General features: G+C 39.2%; 1 protein-coding gene across 1 annotated transcript in view; it reads right to left on the bottom strand.

The window, feature by feature from the left end:
* Nucleotides 1–4,854: 4,854 nt before the first annotated feature.
* fhdc2 (FH2 domain containing 2) overlaps nucleotides 4,855–16,715 on the bottom strand; it is a 56,812-nt gene continuing 44,951 nt past the window's right edge. Inside the window, exon 12 of the mRNA XM_078412456.1 lies at nucleotides 4,855–10,170. Coding sequence (XP_078268582.1) covers nucleotides 8,845–10,170 — 1,326 coding nt within the window. The 3' untranslated portion in view covers nucleotides 4,855–8,844. The remainder of the gene's footprint in view (nucleotides 10,171–16,715) is intronic.

Raw genomic sequence — 16,715 nt, 5'->3', positions numbered from 1 at the left:
CCCTCCCTCCCTCCCCCCCCTCCCTTCCTCCCCCGTCCCTCCCTAGGAGATAGATTTAAACTTTAAAATGTGAAGAACTTTAAAAATATAACATTGATTTCAATGAAACTTCTTCCATCTGCACCAAAGGGATGAGGGGTGAGTAAGATGGGCCTAAAATTGTCGTGCTATCGTGCACCATTTTGGCTGTAGTTGAGGAACAAACAAGCAAGAGTTTTAGTATATAGATAGATAGACGAGGCAGTAATAATCCCTGCTTATCTACAGTTCAAGCCACAGGGAAAATACAACCAACATTGTCTTTGCAAAATCTTCCAAATTCACAAAGGAAAACCACTCAACAACGGTGTCCTCTCTCAGATAAGCATTTCCAACACTGAGGCTTGAGTCACTCTCAGGTAGCAATGCTTGAAGCTGCCATTAACATTCCCAACACCCGACTCCCAAAACAGACACTCTATTCCAAACTCTGTGGGAGGAGATTACCAGGCAGAGAGAGAAAATGAATCAAGTTTTCAGTTAATGCCTTTTTTAAGAAGTGAGGGGGTTAGATGGGGTGAATGTGCATTCCTTTACCCAGAGTAGGGGATTCACAAACCAGAGGACATGTTTAAAGTGAGAGGGGAAGATTTACCAGGAACCAAGGGGCAACTTTTTCACAGAGGATTGTGGGTATTTGGAATGAGCTGCCAGAGGAGGTAGTTGAGGCAAGTACCATAACGACATTTAAAAGACACTTGGACAGGTAAAATACATTTGGAAGTAGAATGAGCTCTGAGCGCACAATTCCTTGTTAACTATTTAAGATCCATAAATATGATCAGGTTTAACAGCAAATTATGTCCACACTGAACAAATAAACGAGCTACTTGGCCCTGTAACTGTGTATCAAGGTACATAGAACATGTTCAGAAAGTTTGTCACACATTTTTAGTTTTGTGCTGCTTGCTACTCCACAATTAACACCGTTAACAGATTTAGAGATGCAACTACCCAAAAGCAACCAATGCAGCTGGGTGTGCCCGCATGTATAATTGTGGGTGTGAACACTTTTTTCTGTCTCTGTTTATGTCTGTTTCTTCTTTGTATGCAATGCTTGATTGATCTTTCAAACTCGCCTGCTTAAGAAAACACATTTTGAGGACAGTATTTTATAACTCCAGGATTCTGTGAAATGTGTTTAAATATATTTTCCCTAAGAAAGTCCCTTTTCACTGATTGTTCTGTTATATTCCATTCTCATATTGGACAAAGTTGTTTTAATTTTATACGCTTCAATTACACATTTCCCAAGCACAATCACAAAGATAATAACTACAGGACTGAGTTGGCTTTGTAAATGTCTGTGGATGCTACATATGAATTGGATCAAATTGTCATCGTATATTTTATTTGTTTTTGAAGATAAATTAACATATGATGCCTCTGAAATATATTCCTTTTAGCGCAAATTTCTTTTTGCCACATTGCCTGTCACAAAGAAAGGAATGGCCGAATAGAATGACAGGCCCTGTCTAACCATTTTATTGATTGAGAATGAGATAATTACTGAAAGAGTGTAACTGAGTACGTACATACTGGTTACAAACTGAGCAGGATGCATTGCTATTTTAATACTAAAGCTTATTTTTTACTTGGTAACATTTCCTACATCTGGTTATATGTGAGATTTTTAACCACTTTTTAAGGTAGCTCCAATTGTATTCTCTCCAGTTTTCCGGAGGTGGTAAGCTGTGGTAACTCATGGTTCACAAGGATTGGAGCTACACCACAAATTGTAAATCAGTAAAAAAAAAACATCAATGACACTTGTTGTGCAGCAAAACAGAGGATGGAAAAAGTTACCAGCGGCAAAAATGAAAAATTGTTTTTACGGAGTTGGTTCTTCCACAACAACTAAGAAAAGTTTTGGTCCAGTTTATAATCTATAAAAAGCATCCAATATCTTTATGATAAATGCCCCTCTGAACATGGCTTCCCATTTGCTTCCAGTTACACTTTCTAATTCCAAGTACTTTCTAAAATCACTGAAAATCCACAACTTGAAAATATCAACTAATTTGATACACATTTGGGAAAATGGTATTAGAATTATTGGCCCCTTCATCCTCTGCCTTTTAAGAACAACAATTAACCACTGCCTTTAACATGATTCACTTTTTATTCTACTGCCTTTTGCTGAGTTGTGCTGAAATAAATCTTTATAAAGGAAAATAACATAAATATATCTTGTAGCTGACAAAAGGCCTTCCTTTCCATCATTGGTAGGGGGTTGCTGCCACTTTGGATCATTCCCTCTGCCCTCTTCGGAGCCTCCATGTTAAGAACTATTTGTAGTTTTGCAGTCAACCAAGCTCACCAGCCATTTTTTAACCAGAGTAGATGGGAGAGGATTACAGGCAAATTAAAGAACCATGAATGCACAACATGCTGGTTGTGTGCTCTGTGACATCCCAGGTGGATAAGCATTGCAGCAATGCTCAACTGGTGTTGTCATCTTCAGTTGAAGATTGGAGTGAAATGACTCAGCAGCAACAACATTCAAGAAGTTGTGACTTGTTTATAGACATCTATTACGCAGTACCCATGCGAAGGTGGGCTGAGGGATAGGTTGCAGACCAAAATAATTTTTCATAATTTCTATCTAGCAGTGTTGGCACATACTGTACTAGTTCTGACTCAGCTGAAGAGACATGATTTGGTCTGTCTATCCTGGTGCAGGGGTAGCAGTAATCAGGGGTTTCTACTTTACTAGAGTGGTAGTTGAGTTGAGATTAGTTTAGTTTATTGTCACATTGTCTTTGTTGCATGCTAACCAGTCAGTGGAAAGACAATACATGATTACAATCGAGCCAGCCACAGTGTGCAAATACACAATAAAGGGAATAACAGGAATAATGTTTAGTGCACGATAAAGTCCAGCAAAGTCCGATCAAAGATAGTCCGAGGGTCTTCTATGAGGTAGATGGTAGCTCAGGGCTGCTCTCTTGTTGTTGGTAGCATGGTTCAGTTGTCTGATAACAGTTGGGAAGAAATTGTCCCTGAATCTGGACATGTGCGTTTCACACTTCTTTACCTCGCCTGATGGGAGCGGGGAGAAGAGGGAATGGCCGGGGTGCAACTTGTCTTGTCTTTATTGATCCTTTCTTCCATCAATAAAACAAAAACAAGGACATTTTCAATGGGAAACGTTTAGGATGGAGATAGAGGCAAGGAGATGAAACTCACAACAAGCACATTTTCACAATAATTTAAATTTCTTTCATTCTTTGCAAAGGACTAAGTGGGCTTTCAATTTTATATCATTTTGTTGGACCCAATATTCTTGGTTGCCTGCTTTACATTTGTGAATTTGCTTCCAAGTATTAATAGTCCTGTAATGTTGAAATTGTGATCTATTATTTTGATGGACATTGATATTTCCTTTCAACATTGCAAACGAGATTTTCAATGGGCATTTTCCATTTCCCTAAAATGATGGTTAAAAATGGAAGAACAAGCAAGGAACCTGCACAACTAAATTATTATTAATTAAGTCCAAAGATCATATTTAATGGAAAATTCAGGAAGTCGTGTCCAATTCCTTGCTGGAAAAGCATCATTGTAGGTGAAACTAGAGGAAGCATTTTAAGAAGGATGAAAGAAGATTGGAGAAATGAATTTTTAAACACGATTAAAACAAGGATTTACTTAATTCTTTAATATATTAAAACAGTCCTTAATACTTCACAAATGCCTGATCAATAATGGATACTGAACCAAACTGATGGGTGTTAGAAGAGAATCGGAGAGGAATTTCAAATAATCTTTAAGGAGGAATGAGTGATGGAGATATTCAGGGAGTGAATTTTAGACCTTTGGCAACTGAATGCATGACTGATGATGTTGTGGAAAAAGGAAATAGGTTCTCAGGAACCTGAGAAAAATAAGATTAAGAGAAGTTTGTGGGATAAACATTTACAAGGAAAGGGAGAGACAAAATAAGGGATAGGTTTAAGCACAAACACAAGAATTTCTAATGTACCTCATAGGGCATAGGTTTCTAGAAAGCAAAGGTAGAATGCAGTTCTGTTTACGGGGGTTGGAATGGCAGGAATTTTGTCTTTTGTCACAACTAGCTGAGTGGAGCATGAATGAAACAGCAATTGCTGATTCATAGTGGATCCGAGTAATATTATAGAGATGAGATTGGGTTCCGTTAGTAGTGGGGCAAACAGGGACATGAAAGATCAGCTTAGGGTTTAAAATACCACAATTGTTACAAGGAGTTTGGTATATCCTGAATTAGTGTTTAAGAAGTTGGGTGAAATCATCAGCAGGGGCTGAAGGTGTTGGCTTCCTTATGCTCTTGTTTCACCGGACAACACAGTGGGGGGGAAAGTGACAAGGTTGAAACATCTTGCAAATTTTTGGTACAGGATAGAATCAGAATGCATGCCAAATTTCATCCTTTTAAGTTCATGTGGTAGCCAAGAGTAGTGGGAAACCAAAATGATCAAGATGAGCTATTAGTGACTCTGGGAAAATGGTCATGGGAAGTAAGTCTTAACTGGCGGCAAGCACAAAATTATGGTTACAAAAATAAAGAATATAGTTGTGATTCTGGTTAAATATTTATATATGATGATGTTATCTTTTCAAAGATATCCCATCAGTCAAATGACTGCAAGTGAAAACAAGCATTTTTTTTGGCTGAAGAAGGGTCCCGACCTGAAACGTCACCTATCCAGGTTCTCCAGAGACGCTGCCTGACTCATTGAGTTACTCCAGCATTTTGTGCCTTTCTTTGGTAAACTAGCATCTGCAGTTTCTTGTTATATATATATATATATATATTGTTTCTGAGTCCCTGTATGTTATTGTTCAAAGTATTTCTTGATTCAATAATTTCACCCAACAAATGCTCTGTGTCTCATTCCCAAAATTTCAACCAGGTTCATATCTTATCTTCAAAAACTATCTGCTCAAATCGTCATCCCCTCTGTTACTACTTATTAAAACTACAAAACATCATTAAATGAAAAGCACATTTGAAGTCATTAATACGTAATACATGAAAATGCATTTTTAATTTGTTGTAATAAAAACATTAATTTTAAATACATTTTTATAAATTATCTTAAATAAAGTGCAAATGCGGCAATTGAAAATCTCTGACCGTCCAGAATTTAGAGATGTCCTGTATTTCCATGTTAGAAACGTGATAATCCATAACCAGTATTCACCCATTGAAATGATGCCATCTCTGTGGTACCTGACCTATTCCTATTAAGTAGTTTCTTCTGATCCAAGAAGGGTTGAAATATGCATTTTATTTTGTTCAGGTGTACATTATCTGTTTCCATTCTGCAGTATCTTCTCATTTTCTATTTATAAATTAAATACCCAATGCATAGGCCCATATGTCTAGAAAACGGTCTGTGGCAAACCAATACAACATTTCACGCTGGGAACTGCCAGCGTATGTTCTATCGTGCATGAACACAAGATATCATACGCCAGGCATTGCATGTTTAAAGTCACAAAGGCTTTTCCTCTTATTGCTCAACCATCTTAAGAAAAACACGTACATTTGAACACTGTGGTCAGAGAATTGGAGTGGATCTGAAAGTTTAAAGTTGGGACAGCAATTGATTTACTGAATATAACAGCATGTTGAATGTCTCAGAGAATTGGAATGGTGAGATTGGGGGGCTTTTGGAGGGTACAAAGAGTCATGATCAGATAGTGGAGAAAGTTACTAAATTGCGGTGGTAGGTAGGGCTGATGGAGACTTCCAGCAATAACAACTTTTAACTTAGACGCGTACCTGGAACTGGTTCCCAGCACAAGTCCCCCTCTACCTCTGTTTGTTGGTAGGAATATAATTTTAAACGTCGAACTATTTTGGGACAGGTATGAGCACACATGAATTTAATTAAACATTGCAGATGGAACTCAAAAAATGATTTACTGTTCACATCGGTTTATTCAAAATCTTTAATTATAGTCTAAATGTTACTGATATTTAGTTCTAAGGAGTTGGACAAACTTGGCTTGTTTTCTCTGGAGCATTGGAGATTGAATGGTGATCTGACAGAAGTACATAAAATAATGGGAGACAGATTGAGAGAGTCTTTTTCCCAGGATGGAAATGTCAAATACTGGATGGCACAGATTTAAGACAAGACGGGAAAAGCTCACAGGAGTTTTGTGAGGTAAGATTTTTTAAACACAGCAAGTGATAGGTACCTGTGTCCACTTCTGGATAGACAATAGACAATAGGTGCAGGAGTAGGCCATTCGACCCTTCGAGTCAGCACCGCCATTCAATGTGATCATGGCTGATCATTCACAATCAGTACCCCGTTCCTGCCTTCTCCTCATACCTCCTGACTCCACTATCATTAAGAGCTCTATCTAGCTCTCTTGAAAGCATCCAGAGAATTGGCCTCCACTGCCTTCTGAGCCAGAGAATTCCACAGATTTACAACTCTCTGAGTGAAAAGGTTTTTCCTCATCTCCGTTCTAAATGGCCTACCCCTTATTCTTAAACTGTGGCCCCTGGTTCTGGACTCCCCCAACATTGGGAACATGTTTCCTGCCTCAAACATGTCCAATCCCTTAATAATCTTATATGTTTCAATACGATCCCCTCTCACCCGTCTAAATTCCAGTGTATACAAGCCTAGTCGCTCCAGTCTTTCAACATACGACAGTCCCGCCATTCTGCGAATTAACCTAGTGAACCTACGCTGCACTCCCTCAATAGCAAGAATGTCCTTCCTCAAATTTGGAGACCAAACCTGCACACAGTACTCCAGATGTGGTCTCTCTAGGGCCCTGTACAACTGCAGAAGGGCCTCTTTGCTCCTATACTCAACTCCTCTTGTCATAAAGGCCAACATGTCATTAGCCTTTTACACTGCCCGCTGTACCTGCATGCTAACTTTAAGTGACTGATGCACAAGGACACCCAGATCTCTTTGTACTTCCCGATTTCCTAACGACACCATTCAGATAATAATCTGCCTTCCTGTTCTACCACCAAAGTGGATGACCTCACATTTATCCACATTAAACTGCATCTGCCATGCATCTGCCACTCACACAACCTGTCCAAGTCACCCTGCATCCTCATAGCATCCTCCTCACAGTTCACACTGCCATCCAGCTTTGTGTCATCTGCAAATTTGCTAATGTTACTTTTAAACCCTTCATCTAAGTCATTAATGTATATTGTAAATAGCTGCGATCCCAGCACCGAGCCTTGTGGTACCCCACTAGTCACTGACTGCTATTCTGAAAGGGACCCGTTGATCCCTACTCTTTGTTTCCTGTCTGCCAACCAATTTTCTATCCATGTCAGCACCCTACTCCCAATACCATGTGCTCTAATCTTGCCCACTAATCTCCTATGTGGGACCTTATCAAAGGCTTTCCAAAAGTCCAGGTACACTACATCCACTGGCTCTCCCTTGTCCATTTTCCTAGTTACATCCTCAAAAAATTCCAGATTAGTCAGCATGATGGTACACTTTAGGAATATTTAAATACTTTATAGAGGGTGCAGAAGAGATTTACTTAAATTATTCCAGAAATGAGGGATATGAGATATGTGAATAGACTGGAAAAGTTGGGATGGTTGACCTTGGAGTGGAGGATGTTGTAAGGCGATCTATGAGAAAATCGGACAGAGTAGATAGAGATAAACTGACATCTGTTTCTTGCCCTTTTTTCCCCAATTGAAACAAAGAATGAAGGTGATTGCAAAAGAATTGGAATTATTATGGGGAAAGATTTATTCATATAGCGAGAGATCACGTCTGATATGCAATGTAAGTAGTACTACTGGAGGCAGATCCAATTGTAGTTTTCGGAAGGAAAATCAAAAATCTGCAAATGCTGAGATTCTAAAATGAAAGCAGAAAATGTTGCAAGCATTCAAGCAGCATCTGTCTATAGTAAAACAGAGTTAATGTTTCAGGTCCAAAGTCCTTTGTTCAAAACGAATATGGATAGCCAACTGAAAAGTAAGAAATCTCAAGGCTATGGAGAAAGAGTGGGATGGGGTGCAAATAGCACTTACATAAAGTGTATGGGTGATCACTGATCAGCGTGGACTTGGTGGTCCGAAGGGCCTGTTTCCACGCTGTATCTCTGAAGCCTATAGCTGGCATGGACTTGACATTTAAATAATGCCCTTCAATTCAGTCTTGTGATAGCAGCTCATGTTTCATGATGTTTATGTGTATTTATACATGTTACTAAATAATTCAACATTTAAAATTATATTCCTACCAACAAATGGAAGTCAAAGGGGCTTTTTTGTTTAAAGCCAAAATGTATAATGTATGTGATCTGATGATCCAGCACTTATTGGCACCATTTTTGCTTTGTTGTTCTTAATATCAGAATTATGAGCTTGCACAGCTTTTTGAATCCTGGGAGTCAAAAACACAGATCAAAACAGGAAGTGCCAGTCAGACTCATTTCCACACTCTCAACGCAAAAATGATTTCCCTTCCGGCTGAAGCTGGCCAAGCCATTTACCATACATCCAATCTGTTATTCTAAGATCAGAAAAATATTTGTGCAATTCTGTTGCTGTATGAAGCACAAGGAACTGAATAATGGCTTGTTCACAGTTTCTAAAATTGGCCTTTCCTTTTTTTGTGCTCCGACAAACAAATCATTTTAATGACTTGCCTTCTATTCCATTTATTTTTTTCCACCAAACCTTGCGATCAATATCTCAACCATCTTATAAAGTAGCAGAAAGATTTGGTTCGAGAATATTATTCCAGGTAACTGGTCTGATCGCAAAATATAACATTACCATCTAGGTTTCAGCAGTGCCTCATATCACCGCCATACTGGCTGTTGACTCTTTTTCAAAGGTCTGGACTGATCAGCAGCTCCTGTGTGTGTGAGGGAATCTGTTTGGGGTTTTGCACTAGTAACTTGCTCAGTGTTTGGTTTCTTGAGTGGCATAGATTGTTTGGCATGAGGATTCCTAGTATCTGATTTTGCAGTCTCTGATTGGTTTTGAGCACCGGTTATTGGGGAAGTTGTTTGAGAAGAGGTGAACATTTCCTTTTGGATAGATTTTCTCCCATTCCTTTGTGTTACCTTCTCAGATACTTGATGTTCCTTTTGTTTTTCCTTGATGCTACTCATTTGTTTTTCCTTGATGCTACTCATTTGTTTATTACTTACTGGTGATGTGACAGAGTGCCTCTGTATAGGTGCTTGTAATTTTTTTTGAGTTAAAGATGACCTGGGAGAGAATTTTTCAGAAACATGCTCTTTGTCTCCCTGATGTATTGCCTTCTGCTCAGGAGCAAGAATCGAGTTTGGATCATTGTTGTTCACTTTGCTTTTTCTATTTGTAATCAAACTTTTACTGTTATCTTTGTTTAACTCTGTGTCCCTCTGTTGATTTGCCTTGGCAAAATGATCCTTCTGATGAACGCTGGTTTCTACTCCAGTGTAAGTCTTTTTAGACGTTGGTGAAGATTGGTTTGATCGTTTCCCCTTTGCAGCTGCAGATTGTTCCCCATTTCGCTCCAAGGACTCCCTTTTCCACTTCGAACAATGACTAGGTTTTGATTTTGTCAATACATTTTCATTAGCTTTTAGTCTTTTGGTTGGAGTGCTGTACATCGTTCTGCCATTCAGCTTTGAATAATCCTTACTGAGTGAAAGAGTTTGCTGGGATGCTCTGGGTTCTGTCTCAGATTTTACTGTTTCTTTGATTGTGTCAGGTTCCTGGTTTAGCATTTTCACACATTCTTTTGGAACAGGATTCACTTTTTGCATAACGCAGTGCCCCAATTGTTGATTCAGAACCTTCTCAGACACCTTCCTCATGAGATCTGCTAGTTCAGTATCATGAAAGTCTTTAATTATGCAACTAGTATCACGTTCTTGATCCACTTGTGGCACTTCACCAGAGGCGTGTGGGTTTTTTGTGCAATGTAGAAGTGAGGAAGTGTCCTGTTTGAAAGACTTGCAATCCCATCGCCTCATACTCTGATGTCTTAGATTTCTGGAAAGTGCCCTTTCCAGTTCATCTTGACCCAGTTCATTCTCGATCACGGAACAAATAGCTATGGAGTGCCGTTTTTCTGCATTTTTCTTCTCCCTCTGTTGCCTCTTCAGTTCTGCAATTTCACGATTTGTATTCTCCTGAAGAAAGTACAAATAATGTGATTGTTAAGATTTTGGGGAGAAAAATTCCTTATTCCTGTTCTTATCCAGAATTTTTTCTTTAATATCCAACATATCTAGTATAGTAGAACTCCATTAATCCAGCATGCGAAGGACCTTTGGATGTTATAAATACTAACTGCCCAACACACTTGTAATTACTTTTTAAAGATGTTACAGAATATAATAACAATTTCTCCAGTGGACTCAGTAAGTTTCGGGGCAGCATTGGAACAGGGGTGCAGGTGAGTCTCGTGGGAAGAGGGGACCACCACATTTGAGGCATGCCTGTGCCTCAGTGGGTTTTGGGGGAGTGTGGTGACTGGTGAGTTGTGGGAGAGGTTTTGGGCGAGTGTGATGAGCCAGATGATAATCGTTAGGATTCCCGGGTGGTCATACATTGGGTAATCAGAATTTTATTCTATTTTGGAAACAGCGATAAATAAAAATAAATTTTCTTAAAATTAAAATAGATAAGGTATGTACTTAATTCCATTGCTTTAATTGAGGTTTGAATGAATTATTGTTTTCTAAAAAAAATAATGATAAACCATCCTTAAAGGATCTTCAAGAAAGTGTTTGATTAATGTAAAATTAAGATTCATAGAGATGTACACATAGAGCTGTAGAGCATAGAAACAGGACCATCAGCCCAACATGTCCATGCTGACCAAGATGCTAATATAGACAAATCCTATTTAAACCCTGTCTTATTGACTACAGAAGATCAAGTCAATCATCTACCTTACCAAGCCAGGCAGGAGTCAGCTAGTTTAGAATTATGTACACATCTCCAGAGTGCAGCCTCCCAATTGGCTGTGCAAGGTATTTTTCCCCAAGGAACATTTGAAGTCCTAACTAAAAACTGGTTCATTTTGAATGCTTCCACATCACAACTGAAGCATTCTTAATCCTCATAAATTGAACAAGAAAATAAGGTCTGCTATTCAAGACAAGAGTAAAAAATGTTTAATTGTCATATGTACTGCCATTCGAACAATGAAATTCTTACTTGCTACAGCTTAATAAGGTCATCATCATGGACGTTAGTGCTACCAGTCAGTCATCATTGAGACATGTCACCTTGTTTTTATTGGGCACCAGTATTTCTGATGTCCTTTATAGGCAAGTGGGAACCTTGGACACTAAAAATGAGAGGTTTAGATGTCCGCAAAATCTCCAGCCAGTTGGTCATTGAAAGCAAGCGTGCAGGTGCAGCAGGCAGTGAAGAAAGCGAATGGTATGTTCATAGCAAGAGGATTTGAGTTTAGGAGCAGGGAGGTTCTACTGCAGTTGTACAGGGCCTTGGTGAGACCGCACCTGGAGCATTGTGTGCAGTTTTGGGCTCCTAATCTGAGGAAAGACGTTCTTGCCTTAGAGGGAGTACAGAGAAGGTTCACTAGATTGATCCCTGGGATGGCGGGACTTTCATATGAAGAAAGACTGGATAGACTAGGCTTGTACTCGCTGGAATTTAGAAGACTGAGGGGGGATCTTATAGAAACATATAAAATTCTTAAGGGGTTGGAGAGGCTAGATGCGGGAAGATTGTTCCCGATGTTGGGGGAGTCCAGAACCAGGGGTCACAGCTTAAGGATAAGGGGGAAGTCTTTTAGGACCGAGATGAGAAAACATTTCTTCACACAGAGAGTGGTGAGTCTGTGGAATTCTCTGCCACAGAAGGTAGTTGAGGCCAGTTCATTGGCTATATTTAAGAGGGAGTTAGATTTGGCCCTTTTTGCTAAAGGGATCAGGGGGTATGGAGAGAAGGCAGGTACAGGTTACTGAGCTGGATGATCAGCCATGATCATATTGAATGGCGGTGCAGGCTCGAAGGGCCGAATGGCCTACTCCTGCACCTATTTTCTATGTTTCTATGTCCATGTAGTTTTTAAAAACATGGTCAGGTATACCATCGGAGCCAGATGGTTTCCGAGGGTCACCCTTGTGAAGGTTCTTCAGACATTGGCCTCAGTGGCTGAGAGCTATGGTGTCCTGAGAATATACATAAATATTCTCTCTTTTGCAGTAAGCAGAGAAAGCACCGAGCTCGATCAGGAGTAATGCCTGGCTGTTGCTTGAGCTACTCTTGGTTTTGCCTTATACGAGTGATGGTGTACAAGCCCTGCCAAAGCTGCTGAATGTCCATCTCATCCTTCACTTTAGACTGAAAGTATCTCTTCTCTTTCTAATGGCCTTATGCATTCATATCTGGATGTCCTTTAGGACCCTGTATTGTCAGACTTGAATGGACAAGATCTGGTTCTCACTGGATTATCAACCTCCTGTTTCATCCAAGGCTTCTTGTTAGGAAACACTTAGATGGTCGTGGGAAGGCACTTCTCCACATATTTCCATATGAAGTTGGTAACAACAGATTGGTTAGATCTACACCAAGCATTTCAATAGTTATTTTCTTGCCTAACTGTTCTTTGTCAGTTCACACATTCACTTTCAACTTCCCACTTGACAGGTGCACAAAACAGATAATTCAGAAGGTTGTGTCAATGTTGAAAACACCTGGTCAAGTAACCTCAGTTTCTGGTTTTGATTGGATGAGGAACGTTAAACGGAATTTGCAGTGAATTTGAACCAGGATTGGTCTTGCTTTTGTTGTTCTCTCCCTCCCTTTAATCTACCCCAGGATATTCAACCCTTCTGGTTCACTAACCCAGTGGCATCTGCCACTCTCACCATAATGTCTGATAGCCCAATTCAAGGCCCAACAATGTGATTGACTCAGCTCTGAAATGGTCTAGCAGGCCAGGGTCAAGTAAAAATGGACAATAACCTTCAGTGTGGCCAGTGAAGTTCCTGTGTCTTAAATAAATAAATAGATGTTTGGAGTTTTGGAGAAATAACATTGAGAGTGAAGTGTTTAGTCATGATGTTCCGGCTTATATGAGGTACTTGGCTGGCTTAATGGGACAGATTGATTTTTTCCTGGCATTGATTTTAGATGTTCGAATCATCAAGTTCCCCAAGGTATTGCACCTCAGCACTTTCCATATTAGCAATTGCACTTTAACTTCCACATTTTTGATGTCATCTTCACTCTTTCAATGCTTAGCTTAGTCTTTGTAGGGTAGGGTTTGGTTGTTCTCTTCTATTCAAGCTGACATGATTTCCCATGCTTCATACCAAATTAGCCAACCTTTTTTCCAATACTTGCCCCATAGTGATCAGTGGAACACCTTATCTCATCAGTTGATTTTAGGTTTATTAAATCACTCACCCTTTAACCCCTTCTGCCACACCCTGCCTTCCTTCAGTAAGTACTGATGCACTGAGTCAGTTCATTCAGGGATCCTGGCATTCTTTGTTCGATGTTTCTATGTTTCTATCCCTCATATTCTACACTGCTCTCTTTCCTGCCACTGTCCACATTTATTTCAGATACATAATTCTGCATCTTACCTCCCCACCACCCTTCAAAATCAATGCTGACACTTTCCATCTCTGTTTGTTGACCAGACTTTGCTTTTCTCTGTCAAAAAGCTCCCATCTCACTTTTCACCTTCCACTTGCTGTAGCTTTGATCTTCACTTGTCTCCTCATGGACTCTCTATTCCCTCTCCTCAGGTCCATCACATCCTGTTAATGCTGTAAATACATTTGCCTTCACTGAGCACAGTGGACAGTGTTCTTGGTCTTGCTAAAATTCCCATGCACTGTATCCAGATGCTGGATTAAATTACGCAAGCAATTAAACTTGAGAAAGAAAAGGCTTTCAAGTTTGCACGAGACAGGGAGGATCCGGGCAGAACCTCATTTTCATTTGTAATCATGAAAGTAGCCTGCAAAACATAATCAGTATTGTGTGGACATATGATAAGTATACATATGCTTACCTCACCCTTTGGCAATATTGGTGCTGTGCTTAGCAACAATAGAATATTATCAATATTTTTCTCTAGGATAAGGAAAATAAATGTTACAGCAAGAAATTATTGCAGAGGGGGGCGTGTCCAATGCTTGGCTGAGTAGACATAACTTTTCAGCACTCCCGAAAACAAAGCCCTAAACTGCTAAAAAAAAGACGAACTAAAGGAATCAAGTACTTTAAATTAAATCAGAAAGTATACAGAACGTAAAAGGAGGAGTACAACTGCCACAGAAGCAAGCAAAGGAATCAAGAAAAAAAATCGAAGGTAGGCCCACAGCTCTGATGGAGCAGGGGACTAGATTTGGTGACCCCTCGGCAGGCGGTGAGTCTGGGGAGGGCTCCGGTATGAAGCTGGAGTCTACTACTCCCAGCAAGCGCTCTTTGACTCAGGTCAAAATACGAGGGAGTCGCCGTGAGTTACCAAAAAGGCCCACTGTTTGCCGAGAGGCTGCTGATGTTGTGTCTGGGGTTTCGGACTCGAGTGACGATGAGGTAACGGGAGACTCCACTAGCAGTGGAAGTGGAAATGAGGAAGAAGAAGAAAAGCAAGAAGATACAGAGACTAATATGAAAATGATGCTTCAAGAAATTATTAACAGGCTTAAGAAAATTGAAGGAGATAACAAATTAATGAGGAGAGATAACAAGAAATTTCATAAGACTTTGAAAAAAATGGAGGAGAAATTTCAAACAGTGACAAATAAAGTGGATAATATGCAAATGGAAAATGAAATGTTAAAATCTAGAGTGGAAAAAAATGAAGACAGTATTACTGCAGCAGCAATTGAAAGCAAAAAGACGGCGGAGAAGTTGGATGCCTTGGAAAACTATAGCAGGAGAAATAATAAAATTGTTGGTTTGCCAGAGGGAGTGGAGGGGGAAGACCCTATTAACTTTTTTCAAGATTGGATAGTGACCACTCTGGGAATAGATAAACAAGGTCGGATGGAAATAGAAAGAGCACATAGGGCTCTAAGACCGAAACCCTCGGCTAATCAAAAGCCAAGATCTGTGATGAGACGGAGCTTCTTGAGGATGAGACGGAGCTTCTTCCCACAGGCCATCAGGACTGTCAACTTTGATAACCCCAGAGACTAAATTTTTGTCGACACTTTTTGTGCTATGTTTAGTAACTTATTAACTTTATTTATATGCTGTAACTGTAATTATTTTTGTGCACAACCCGCAGGCATTGCCACTTTCATTTCACTGCACATCGAGTATGTGTATGTGACAAATAAATTTGACTTGACTTGACTTGACTTGATTAAATTTTTAAGATACCAAGATCGAGAATTGGTTTTCAAAACAGTCGGGAATAATATAAGAGAGGGAAAACCAATAGAACATGAAGGCACTAAAATAATCTTTTACCCAGACATCAGTAATGCCTTGTTGAGCAGAAAAAAAGAATTTAATAAGGCCAAAAATATTCTATGGAAGAAAGGCTATAAGTTTACTTTACTGCATCCGGCTACTTTGAAGATTATGATCAACACTGGAGAAAATAATTTTTTTAAAGACTTTGTCAAAGCAGAAGAGTATGCGGAAGAATTGCCATCGAGAAATGCTTAAGAAGATTCATGAATGATTGATTATTAATAATATCTGTATACTATAGAGGGGATTAACTGTATTAAGGATTGTTAATTTTTAGAAGTACTTGATATATCGGGGGGTTGGAGAACGTGGATGCTCCACCATAATCATGGGCACAAGTGTGGTGCGGACCATACCTCGTATAATAGAGGGGGGTAATGTTGCTAATCTATTTATTAACAACATTAGAGGGAGGGTCTATTTCTCTATCTTTCTTATTTCTTTTCTGTTTTTATACCTGGACTATGGAGGGGAGCACACTGAAATACGGCACAATGTAAATACTGGAAGAGGTATCAAGGTAAGGAAAGAGGAAAAAAAAAAGGAAAAGGAAAAAAAAAAATTTAAAAAGGAATGAATGGATAACACATAAAAAATTTTAAGCTATAATGTGAATGGGTTAAATGGACCGATAAAAAGGAAGAGAATTTTAACACAGATGAAAAAATTGGAAGTAGATATAGCTTTCTTGCAAGAAACACATCTAACGGAAAAAGAGCATCAAAAGTTAAAGAGAGATTGGGTAGGAAGTATGGTCGCATCTTTTTTTTAACTCAAAAGCAAGAGGGGTTGCTATCCTATTTAAGAAAACGCTACCAATTAAGATACAAAATATTGTAAGTGACCCAGTAGGTAGATTTGTAATGGTACATTGTCAAATTTTCTCAGAATTGTGGACCTTAATGAATATATATGCACCAAATATAGATGATGAGAAGTTTGTGCAGGGTACCTTTTTAAATCTGGCGGAAGCACATGAAAATATATTGATAGGGGGAGATTTCAATTTTTGTTTAGATCCAGTAATGGATAGATCATCAAGGACAACGACAAGGACAAGAGCAGCGAAGACAACCTTGAATTTAATGGAAAATTTAAATTTAATAGATGTTTGGAGGAAAAGCCATCCCAGGGAAAGAGACTACTTCTTTTATTCCAATAGACATGATACATATTCTAGAATAGATCTATTTTTGATTTCAGCTCAATTAAGGGGTACAATAATACAAATAGATTACAAGGCTAGATTGTTATCGGA

This window comes from Rhinoraja longicauda, chromosome 15 (genome assembly GCF_053455715.1).
Source record: "Rhinoraja longicauda isolate Sanriku21f chromosome 15, sRhiLon1.1, whole genome shotgun sequence".
Lineage (NCBI taxonomy): Eukaryota > Metazoa > Chordata > Chondrichthyes > Rajiformes > Arhynchobatidae > Rhinoraja > Rhinoraja longicauda.
The sequence above is the reverse complement of the archived record's forward strand: the minus strand, read 5'-3'. Positions and strand labels throughout refer to the sequence as shown.